The sequence below is a fragment of the Schistocerca cancellata genome, chromosome 6, assembly GCF_023864275.1.
Source record: "Schistocerca cancellata isolate TAMUIC-IGC-003103 chromosome 6, iqSchCanc2.1, whole genome shotgun sequence".
Lineage (NCBI taxonomy): Eukaryota > Metazoa > Arthropoda > Insecta > Orthoptera > Acrididae > Schistocerca > Schistocerca cancellata.
In genome coordinates, this window is record NC_064631.1 from 507,466,541 (window position 1) to 507,479,085 (window position 12,545).

General features: G+C 41.3%; 1 protein-coding gene across 1 annotated transcript in view; it reads left to right on the plus strand.

Moving 5' to 3' along the window:
* LOC126191064 (very long-chain-fatty-acid--CoA ligase bubblegum) overlaps positions 1–12,545 on the plus strand; it is a 175,749-nt gene that overhangs the window by 135,557 nt on the left and 27,647 nt on the right. Inside the window, exons 8-13 of the mRNA XM_049931781.1 lie at positions 8,683–8,829; positions 9,015–9,083; positions 9,168–9,349; positions 11,524–11,689; positions 11,834–11,968; positions 12,070–12,219. Coding sequence (XP_049787738.1) covers positions 8,683–8,829; positions 9,015–9,083; positions 9,168–9,349; positions 11,524–11,689; positions 11,834–11,968; positions 12,070–12,219 — 849 coding nt within the window. The remainder of the gene's footprint in view (positions 1–8,682; positions 8,830–9,014; positions 9,084–9,167; positions 9,350–11,523; positions 11,690–11,833; positions 11,969–12,069; positions 12,220–12,545) is intronic.

Sequence of the window (12,545 nt, forward strand, 5' to 3'; positions counted from 1 at the left end):
CAACCACATTCACTGCATTCTTTGTTGAGTTACAGAACATAATAATCTCTGGCTTCTTCAAAGTACCTGTTTCTTTACCGATTTTATTGAGTGTATGCATTGATGACAGCAAAATTACACCTTTGGCACAAATGGCACCAATGCGAAATTGTCACTAAATCTGAATACTTATCAATGTATTTCCCTTTTTGTGTGTGGTAACAAATGCAAATGATTTTTATTTCTGTGCACTATTCAAAAGAGTGTAAGCTGAGAATAGAGAGAGTGGAATATTTCCTGAATGGTTGAAATATGCTGAGTTAAGTCACTGTTTAAGAAGGGAGATAAACAAACAGCATCAAATTTCCGTCCAATTTCACTTTTGCCAGCATTCTCAAAAATTTTAGAAAAGGTATTGTACAATTGGCTTTATAACCATTTTATCACAAATAACATACTGTCAAATCACAGTTTGGATTTCTAAAGGGTTCTGATATTGAGAAGGCTATCTACACTTACAGTGAAAATGTACTTAATTCATTAGACAAAAAATTGCAGACAACTGGTACATTTTCTGACCTGTCAAAGGCATTTGACTGTGTAAATCACAATATCCTTTTAAGTAAATAAGAATATTATGGTGTAACAGGAAACGCTGCAAAATGGTTCAAATTTTATATCCGTGGCAGCAAACAAATGGTATTATTAAGAAAGAGACATGTGTTAAGCCATCAGGCATCGTCCAACTGGGAACTAATTACGTATGGGGTCCCACAAGGTTCCATCTTAGGGCCCTTACGTTTTCATGTGTATATCAATGACCTTCCATCAGTAACATTACCAGATGCCAAGTTTGTTTTATTTGCCAATGATACAAACATTACAATAAATAGCAAATCAAGTGTAGTCTCAGAAAGATTGGCTAATAAAATATTTGTGGACATTAATCATTGGCTCCAGGCCAATGCTTTGCCACTAAATTTTGAAAAAACTCACTACATGCAGTTCAGAACTTGTAAGGGGTGTCCCACGAGTATATGCCTAACATATGATGACAAGCAGATAGAAGAAGTGGACAGTGTTAAATTCTTGGGATTACAGCTTGATAATAAATTCAACTGGGAGGAGCACACCACAGGACTACTGAAGTGTCTTAACAAATCTCTATTTGCACTGCAAATTGTGTCAGACACAGGGAATATATAGAAATGAAAAAGTTGGCATACTATGATTACTTTCATTCCATAATGTCAAACGGGATTATTGTTTGGGGTAATTCATCAAGCCAAGCTAAAGTTTTCTGGGCACAAAAACGTGCAATAAGAGTTATATGTGGTGTAAACTCAAGAACATCCTGCAGAAGCCTGTTTATGGAACTAGGGATACTAACTACTGCTTTCCAATATATTTATTCTATAATGAAATTTATCATTAAAAATATATCACTTTTTCAAACCAACAGCTCAATTCAAGGAATCAATACTATAAATAAGAATAATCTTCACAAGGATTTAAAGTCACTTACTCTTGTACAAAAAGGTGTACATTATTAACCATTACACCAACAACCTGAAAACAGCTTTCGCATCTCGCAACTACCCTCCCGACCTGGTACAGAAGCAAATAACCAGAGCCACTTCCTCATTGCTTCAAACCCAGAACCTTCCACAGAAGAACCCCAAAAGTGCCCCACTTGTGACAGGATACTTTCCGCGACTGGATCAGACTCTGAATGTGGCTCTCCAGCAGGGATATGACTTCCTCAAATCCTGCCCTGAAATGAGATCCATCCTTCATGAAATCCTCCCCACTCCACCAAGAGTGTCTTTCCGCCGTCCACCTAACCTTCGTAACCTCTTAGTTCATCCCTATGAAATCCCCAACCACTTTCCCTACCCTCTGGCTCCTACCCTTGTAACCGCCCCCGGTGTAAAACCTGTCCCATGCACCCTCCCACCACCACCTACTCCAGTCCTGTAACCCGGGAGGTGTACACGATCAAAGGCAGAGCCACGTGTGAAAGCACCCACGTGATTTACCAACTGACCTGCCTACACTGTGAAGCCTTCTATGTGGGAATGACCAGCAACAAACTGTCCATTCGCATGAATGGACACAGGCAGACAGTGTTTGTTGGTAATGAGGATCACCCTGTGGCTAAACATGCCTTGGAGCACGGCCAGCACATCAGACACAAGCAGACATTTGTAAAGGCAAAGAGTTTGGGCAGAGATGTCAGTCGAGGCGGAAGTACAGAGGCAAAGATGTTGTTGAAAGACAGGTGAGGTATGAGCGGCGGCAAATTAAAATTAGAAATTAGCGGAGATTGAGGCCTGGCGGATAGCGAGAAGAGAGGATATGCTGAAGGGCAAGTTCCCATCTCCGGAGTTCTGACAGGTTGGTTTTAGTGGGAAGTATCCAGATTACCCCGGACGGTGTAACACTGTGCCAAGATGTGCTGGCCGTGCACCAAGGCATGTTTAGCCACAGGGTGATCCTCATTACCAACAAACACTGTCTGCCTGTGTCCATTCATGCGAATGGACAGTTTGTTGCTGGTCATTCCCACATAGAAGGCTTCACAGTGTAGGCAGGTCAGTTGGTAAATCACGTGGGTGCTTTCACACGTGGCTCTGCCTTTGATCGTGTACACCTTCCGGGTTACAGGACTGGAGTAGGTGGTGGTGGGAGGGTGCATGGGACAGGTTTTACACCGGGGGCGGTTACAAGGGTAGGAGCCAGAGGGTAGGGAAGGTGGTTTGGGGATTTCATAGGGATGAACTAAGAGGTTACGAAGGTTAGGTGGACGGCGGAAAGACACTCTAGGTGGAGTGGGGGGATTTCATGAAGGATGGATCTCATTTCAGGGCAGCATTTGAGGAACTCGTATCCCTGCTGGAGAGCCACATTCAGAATCTGATCCAGTCCCGGAAAGTATCCTGTCACAAGTGGGGCACTTTTGGGGTTCTTCTGTGGAAGGTTCCGGGTTTGAGGAGATGAGGAAGTGGCTCTGGTTATTTGCTTCTGTACCAGGTCGGGAGGGTAGTTACGGGATGTGAAAGCTGTTTTCAGGTTGTTGGTGTAATGGTTCAAGGATTCCGGACTGGAGCAGATTCGTTTGCCACGAAGACCTATGCTGTAGGGAAGTGACTGTTTGATGTGGAATGGGTGGCAGCTGTCATAATGGAGGTACTGTTGCTTGTTGGCGGGTTTGATGTGGACGGACGTGTGAAGCTGGCCATTGGACCGGTGGAGGTCAACGTCAAGGAAAGTGGCATGGGATTTAGAGTAGGACCAGGTGAATCTGATGGAACCAAAGGAGTTGAGGTTGGAGAGGAAATTCTGGAGTTCTTCTTCACTGTGAGTCCAGATCATGAAAATTTCATCAATAAATCTGTACCAAACTTTGGGTTGGCAGGCCTGGGTAACCAAGAAGGCTTCCTCTAATCAACCCATGAATAGGTTGGCGTACGAGAGGGCCATCCATTGATGATGAGACTTACCAAACAAAAGCACTGGCAGGTCGATAGACACACAAACAAACACAAACATACACACAAAATTCAAGCTTTCGCAACAAACAGTTGCTTCATCAGGAAAGAGGGAAGGAGAGGGAAAGAGAGGGAAAGACGAAAGGATGCGGGTCCCAAGGGAGAGGGCAAGGAGCCACCCCAATCCCGGGAGCGGAAAGACCCACCCCAGGGGGAAAAAAAAGATTATATATATATATATATATATATATATATATATATATATATATATATATATATATAAAAAGAAAGATGATGAGACTTACCAAACAAAAGCGCTGGCAGGTCGATAGACACACAAACAAACACAAACATACACACAAAAATCTAGCTTTCGCAACCAACGGTTGCCTCGTCAGGAAAGAGGGAAGGAGAAGGAAAGAGAAAAGGATATGGGTTTTAAGGGAGAGGGTAAGGAGTCATTCCAATCCCGGGAGCGGAAACACTTACCTTAGGGGGAAAAAAGGACAGGTATACACTCGCACACACACACACATATCCATCCGCATATACACAGACACAAGCAGACACAAGCAGAAAATGTCTGCTTGTGTCTGTGTATATGCGGATGGATATGTGTGTGTGTGCGAGTGTATACCTGTCCTTTTTTCCCCCTAAGGTAAGTCTTTCCGCTCCCGGGAGTGGAATGACTCCTTACCCTCTCCCTTAAAACCCATATCCTTTTCTCTTTCCTTCTCCTTCCCTCTTTCCTGACGAGGCAACCGTTGGTTGCGAAAGCTAGATTTTTGTGTGTATGTTTGTGTTTGTTTGTGTGTCTATCGACCTGCCAGCGCTTTTGTTTGGTAAGTCTCATCATCTTTCTTTTTAAATATATTTTTCCCACGTGGAATGTTTCCCTCTATTATATATATATATATATATATATATATATATATATATATATATATATATATATATATATATATATATATATATATATTTTTTTTGTGAAAGCTTGAATTTTGTGTGTATGTTTGTGTGTCTATCGACCTGCCAGCACGTTTGTTTGGTAAGTCTCATCATCTTTGTTTATATATATATATATATATATATATATATATATATATATATATATATATATATACACACTCCTGGAAATGGAAAAAAGAACACATTGACACCGGTGTGTCAGACCCACCATACTTGCTCCGGACACTGTGAGAGGGCTGTACAAGCAATGATCACACGCACGGCACAGCGGACACACCAGGAACCGCGGTGTTGGCCGTCGAATGGCGCTAGCTGCGCAGCATTTGTGCACCGCCGCCGTCAGTGTCAGCCAGTTTGCCGTGGCATACGGAGCTCCATCGCAGTCTTTAACACTGGTAGCATGCCGCGACAGCGTGGACGTGAACCGTATGTGCAGTTGACGGACTTTGAGCGAGGGCGTATAGTGGGCATGCGGGAGGCCGGGTGGACGTACCGCCGAATTGCTCAACACGTGGGGCGTGAGGTCTCCACAGTACATCGATGTTGTCGCCAGTGGTCGGCGGAAGGTGCACGTGCCCGTCGACCTGGGACCAGACTGCAGCGACGCACGGATGCACGCCAAGACCGTAGGATCCTACGCAGTGCCGTAGGGGACCGCACCGCCACTTCCCAGCAAATTAGGGACACTGTTGCTCCTGGGGTATCGGCGAGGACCATTCGCAACCGTCTCCATGAAGCTGGGCTACGGTCCCGCACACCGTTAGGCCGTCTTCCGCTCACGCCCCAACATCGTGCAGCCCGCCTCCAGTGGTGTCGCGACAGGCGTGAATGGGGACGAATGGAGACGTGTCGTCTTCAGCGATGAGAGTCGCTTCTGCCTTGGTGCCAATGATGGTCGTATGCGTGTTTGGCGCCGTGCAGGTGAGCGCCACAATCAGGACTGCATACGACCGAGGCACACAGGGCCAACACCCGGCATCATGGTGTGGGGAGCGGTCTCCTACACTGGCCGTACACCACTGGTGATCGTTGAGGGGACACTGAATAGTGCACGGTACATCCAAACCGTCATCGAACCTATCGTTCTACCATTCCTAGACCGGCAAGGGAACTTGCTGTTCCAACAGGACAATGCACGTCTGCATGTATCCCGTGCCACCCTACGTGCTCTAGAAGGTGTAAGTCAACTACCCTGGCCAGCAAGATCTCCGGATCTGTCCCCCATTGAGCATGTTTGGGACTGGATGAAGCGTCGTCTCACGCGGTCTGCACGTCCAGCACTAACGCTGGTCCAACTGAGGCGCCAGGTGGAAATGGCATGGCAAGCCGTTCCACAGGACTACATCCAGCATCTCTACGATCGTCTCCATGGGAGAATAGCAGCCTGCATTGCTGCGAAAGGTGGATATACACTGTACTAGTGCCGACATTGTGCATGCTCTGTTGCCTGTGTCTATGTGCCTGTGGTTCTGTCAGTGTGATCATGTGATGTATCTGACCCCAGGAATGTGTCAATAAAGTTTCCCCTTCCTGGGACAATGAATTCACGGTGTTCTTATTTCAATTTCCAGGAGTGTATATATATAAAACAAAGATGATGTAACTTACCAAACGAAAGCATTGGCATGTTGATAGACACACAAACAAACACAAACACACAAAATTCAAGCTTTTGCAACCAACGGTTGCTTCATCAGGAAAGAGGGAAGGAGAGGGAAAGACGAAAGGATGTGGGTTTTAAGGGAGAGGGTAAGGAGTCATTCCAATCCCGGGAGCGGAAAGAATTACCTTAGGGGGAAAAAAGGACAGGTATACACTCGCACACACACACACATATCCATCCGCACATATACAGACACAAGCAGAAAATATATATATATATATATATATATATATATATATATATAAACAAAGATTCTGTAACTTACCTATATATAATAGAGGGAAACATTCCACGTGGGAAAAATATATTTAACAAGAAAGATGATGAGACTTACCAAACAAAAGCGCTGGCAGGTCGATAGACACACAAACAAACACAAACATACACACAAAATTCTAGCTTTCGCAACCAACGGCTGTCTCGTCAGGAAAGAGGGAAGGAGAGGGAAAGACAAAAGGATATGGGTTTTAAGGGAGAGGGTAAGGAGTCATTCCAATCCCGGGAGCGGGGCTCTCAGACCCATAACACGTTTCCGCTCCCGGGATTGGAATGACTCCTTACCCTCTCCCTTAAAACCCATATCCTTTTGTCTTTCCCTCTCCTTCCCTCTTTCCTGACGAGGCAGCCGTTGGTTGCAAAAGCTAGAATTTTGTGTGTATGTTTGTGTTTGTTTGTGTGTCTATCGACCTGCCAGCGCTTTTGTTTGGTAAGTCTCATCATCTTTCTTGTTATATATAAACAAAGATTCTGTAACTTACCAAACGAAAGCATTGGTAAGTTGATAGAGACACTAACAAACACAAACACACACACAAATTTCAAGCTTTCGCAACCCACTGTTGCTTCATCAGGAAAGAGGGAAGGAGAGGGAAAGACGAAAGGATGTGGGTTTTAAGGGAGAGGGTAAGGAGTCATTCCAATCCCGGAAGCAGAAAGAATTACCTTGGGGGGAAAAAGGGACAGGTATACACTCGCACACACACACATATCCATCCGCACATATACAAACACAGCTTGTGCATAAGCAGAAAAAGCTAAAGTAAGTGGCTGGACTGGGGCTCTCAGACCCATAACACGTTTCTTCCCACATCAACAATGAACTAGTGAATGAAGAGGAATGATGAAACAAGTAGTGGCCTCTATGAACATTAACTGAAAGCTACAATGAATGTCTTACTCATAAGAAGTGTACTCTAGTAGATATTTTTAAAACAAAATCTGCCATGGTCTGGATGAACCAGCCTGTCCATTCTAAAGTTAAAAGAGGGGCATTTATTTGAGAACAAAGGTTATTAAACCAGTACTACTTGTTCTTACAATATTATTATTACCAATTCAGGTGGAATATCAGCATAACAAGCACTAACTTTATTGCAAGCAGAACCAGTAAGAATAATGAAAGAAGAAGAAACACAAGAAGTGATTTTTGAGTTTGGAAGAAAAGGAGGAAGATTAGAGTTTAATATCCTCTCAAAATCATGATTATTAGAGGTGAAGGACAAGCTCTGATTGTTTCAAGGATGGGGAAGGAAACTGGCCATGTCCTTTCAAAGACACCATCCCGGCATTTCTACAGAGCAATTTGGGGTAATCACGTACAACCTAAATCAGGATGGCCAAAAGTGGATTTGAACTATTTTCCTCCAAAATACAAGTCCACTGTGCTAACCACTGCATCACTTCACTCAGTCTGAGTTTGATGGATACAAACTACAATAACTTTCAAAGTTTAAACTATAAATGAAACTCCTAGTTGGTTGCCATTGCATTCCTCCATCCAGTTCAATTCAAATTAATAAAAATTACCTACTGGCATAAGAAATAGGTATCTGTAGTAACATACTTGACAGGCTTCTAAAAGTATAGTTATTAGGTAATGCTATACTTCTGAGAATTGTAAGTGTAGTCACACAAATATTAAAAAGTAGTAAAACGAAATGATTATAAGGTATTATTAGCCAAGAGACCTGAGGTTGTTCAGCTGCCTGATGCAAGTCTTTCTATATGACATGACTTCGGTGACTTGTGAGTCAATGAATAAGGGAGGAAATGATTAGGATAAAACAAACACCCAATTCTCAAGTTAAGAAAGTCTCAAACCTGGCCAGGAAATGGAACTCAGGACTCTGCGATCTAGAGGCAGCAATGCTAACCCCTAGCCAAGAACTGTGGACAATAAGTAGTAGTAGTAATAGTATAAATCCACAGCAGCTATTCAAAATAACTAACAAACAGCACCATTTAAATTAATTTTATCATGTTATTCTCTAGTTTGTATTAGATATTTAATAATAGCTGGTTCAGCCATCAGGATTAGTCTCTGATGGCTATGCATCTATGTACATATGTATCTGGACTCATTCTATATCTTTGGAAGTTCTCTTCAAGGATCCCATCTACACAACATGGTGCATGAATGAATATTGTATAAAAATAAATTTAGGATACTGTTTTATAAGAAAAGACCCTCCATTATTTTATGTTTAAATAAGTACAATTATTTTTTTCATTCATATGTCATAAAAGTTAAGTGACACCACTATCTTCTCATAAATTAATAAAAATGTTTCTTATCATCAGTCAGGAACTGTGGGAAATCCAAAAGGAGTGATGCTCAGTCATGACAATTTGACATGGACAGCACATTGCACAGGTTCCAGACTGGATCTGGCTAATGGTGAAGACTCTTTGGTCAGCTATCTACCTCTCAGCCACATTGCAGCACAGGTAAATTTATTGCTTTACTGTGTGAGGTACTGCAATTGCTATTTATTTCAAGAGTATAGATGAAGTGAGTAGAGTTGTAGAAGACCCCTGAAGTTTCCCCAGAATGATGGGATTTTCAGAACATGTGAATAAATGACAGAATGAATGAACACAAAGTTTGGAAGTCTGATCCTTTTTTGTTGCAGATTGTGGATATTTATGTCAGCATGTCATATGCAGTTGCAGTTTATTTTGCAGATAAGGATGCTCTCAAGGTAGGTATTGCAAAGGCTTTCCAATTTGCTGCTTATATACCCTGAAACAAATTATATTTTCTTAATTTATTTCTTTGTCTGTAGGGGAGTCTGATACAAACTCTGAAAGAAGTTCGGCCCACGCAATTTGTGGGCGTGCCTCGAGTCTGGGAAAAAATTAGTGAGCAGATGACAAAAGTTGGAGCAGAGACAACTGGAATAAGGAAAACAATAGCATCATGGGCCAAGAGCCAAGGAATACAGCACAATCTTGACTTAATGAATGGGTAAATGCTTCTTGTTCTGCTAATGGTGTATTTTTAAAAAGACTCTTGCTTTTATACTTACACTTGCAAAGTGAATTACAGAAAAAATGAAAAATTTTACAGTATATTTAGCTCATACAGGTAATAAAATGGTAATAACATAACAGTGACAATATTGGATCTCAGGAGAAATAGTTTGTATTTGCGAACGGATGTTGGTGTACAATAAATAATGGTTCTACTGCAACACCATCACTCACAAAGTTCATTGATATGTTACATTCAGCTAAAAGAGTACAAACCATGAGACACACAAAACTGTAACATGACAAGCATACTTGACAGCATTCTGAGGAACTCATTTCAATGAAATTCACTCCATCATATTCAAGTGAAATGTCAGGATGATATCTGTTTCCTCCTCATAAAACCATCACACCTGAGCAGTTTGTCCTACTCTCACTATTAAGTTTGCAAGTGTAATGTAATACAGTGGGAAGAGGGCATACCCCAAGTCCTAGTGTTGTGTCTTGTTCCTTTCTGCATTCAAGTGCATATCTCTCTGAGGGATGCAAATGTCACATATTGCCACCAGTAATAGCTCTTGCACCACTCTAGTCACTACAAGAAAATCATTGGTTCTGATTATTTTGGTCTCCTTTACTACACAGTCTTCAAAAGGTGCTACACATAGTGCACTGATACCTTCAAAGTTAAACACATGCCATTCACCTAGCCATATTCCACAGTTATTAATTTATTCTTTTGCCCAAGACATGTGCTTCTGACATTCCAAGCAGTCCTGAACAACAGTGCTGAGGCAGGTGAAAGTGTGGACATACACAGCCATGAGGACATGTTCCTTTTTCACAATATGTCCCACTGTGTCAAAAGGCTTATTTCTTCATATAGCAGAGAAAGCAGGGCAGCCGTAATTCCCCTCAACACAATATTCACTCATAATATGTCTAGTGAAGTAAAGTGTATGGCAGGAAATAGAAACATGCTTAAAACAACACTGAAGCTGTTTTCTCTATAGCTGTTCTAGCTTCATAGAAGAATTCTTGAAAATAATAAAATAAACCATGACACATTTCTGAATGGCCAGTTTTTAACCACTTTTGAAATTAGTGTAACTACTGAACAAATGAACATCTCATTTTGATTTTTACAGAAGAATGTCTCAAGAAATACACTTCTTTGTAGAAAGATGGTTTAAAATAAAACTTTTCTGCTCAGAATGTATGGGGAAAGGATCTCAAGGTAACTGTAATAGCTAGTCTGGTCACATGGTGTACCAAGTCACTGGACCTCAATCTTTTAGAGTTCTCTCTTTGGGGTACCTGAAAAAGATCACATATGTGGAGTCCCTTCCACATATGCAGACAATGGAACAATGCATTCATGCTACCTGTGACACCATTTGGTTGCAGGATTGCATATTTGAATGTTTGCTTCTGTCACTGCAGCAGAGGCCTGTGGAGGCCACTTCGAACTCCTTTTCTAACAGCATTCTCATCACAACATGGTGTGGACTGTGTTGTACTTTACAGGCATGATGAATTAATAAATACCTTGTAGTATACACTCCATGCATTTCTAGCCATATAGCTTATATTCGCTCCTCAGGGATTATTTCCTACAGTTTGTCTTCATTTAGAAAAATCACCCTGATCTTGTCTTTTCTTCTTGCCCATTGTGATACATTGTTCTATCGTATGTACATAAACTTAGCTTTATGGTTGTACTATTTGTTGTTTCTGTCAATTTTACTATAATCACAATATTTCATTAGAACATTCATTCATTTATCTTCAGTGCCGAGTGTTAAATCTATGAAACTACTCAAATATGTAGGATAAGATAGATTGCTACTAACTGTAAAGAAGACACTAAGTTGCGGACAAGCACAATTAAAAGACACTTATGCAAAGCTTTTGGACACAGCCTTCATCAGCAAAAGAGAAACAGAGACACATGCCATTCATACAAGCAAGCAAGCACACCTCAGGCACAAATGACCACCAACTCTGGACAGTTCAGGACAGCATGCACTAACTGTACTACTTGTGACTGACACCATCAGCTCTGCATTATATTTATCATAAATAGTGCATAGCTTTTAGTTTAACACTGATTTTTAAGACACTATACTAGAGATAAACATATTTTTACAACAAGTTTCATCCTTGCAGGGTTCACTATAACTCAATCTGGTATATGATGGCCAGCATGCTTGTGTTTAAGAAAGTGAAACGTCTTCTGGGATTTGACAGATGCCAGAATTTCTTTTCAGCAGCTGCACCACTTTCCAATGATGTTAAGAAATATTTGATGAGCCTTGACATACCTGTGATGGAGGTAAGTATTTTCAAAATTCCTAATAGCAGCTAGCGTAACAGTAAAGAGAAAGCTAACTTAATCAAAGAAATAGGTTATGCATGCAAGATGGATAAACATCTCCATAACTGCACTTAATAACTCTATTCATTTTCATCAATCAAGGTTTTTGGCATGTCAGAGTGCTCAGGCCCTCATACTTTGGCTATGAGTAGGAATTTCCGCCTAGAAAGTGTTGGAAAAGCACTACCTGGTCTGGAAACCAAATTGCATAATGAAGATGAGGACGGAGAGGGGGAGGTAATGTAACTCAGTGAAAATTTCATAATCATCACCCAGAAAAAAATTTAAGATATGATTGTACTGGACAACACACTGATGAAACCTTTCTATGGTTGCAGATATGCTTGTGGGGACGACATGTGTGTATGGGGTACCTATCTGATCCAGAAAAGACCAGTGAAGCTATTGATGAAGAAGGTTGGCTACATTCTGGTGATTTGGGAACCATTGATGAAAGTGGATTTGTTTATATTACAGGACGTCTCAAGGTAATTAATGGATTTTATTTTAATTTATTAATATATGAAAACTTGATAGACTATTGTTGTTTACAGATTTATCTTTTAGTAAATCATAGCTTGGGTGGAAAGGTTGATATGGTGTTTGTGTAACATCTACACTGCTTTTGCATAAATGTGTTATACACAGTGTCACATTCCATGAATGTATTTGTTGGCATTAAATCCGATTACTTCTTCAAACTGCATACTAGAACCGCTTATGGGACTTAATTGATCCTGTAAGTGAAATGTCTCATACATAAACAAGTATTTCCTGTCTAAATCAAAATGAATGATGGGAGCATTGTGGGACA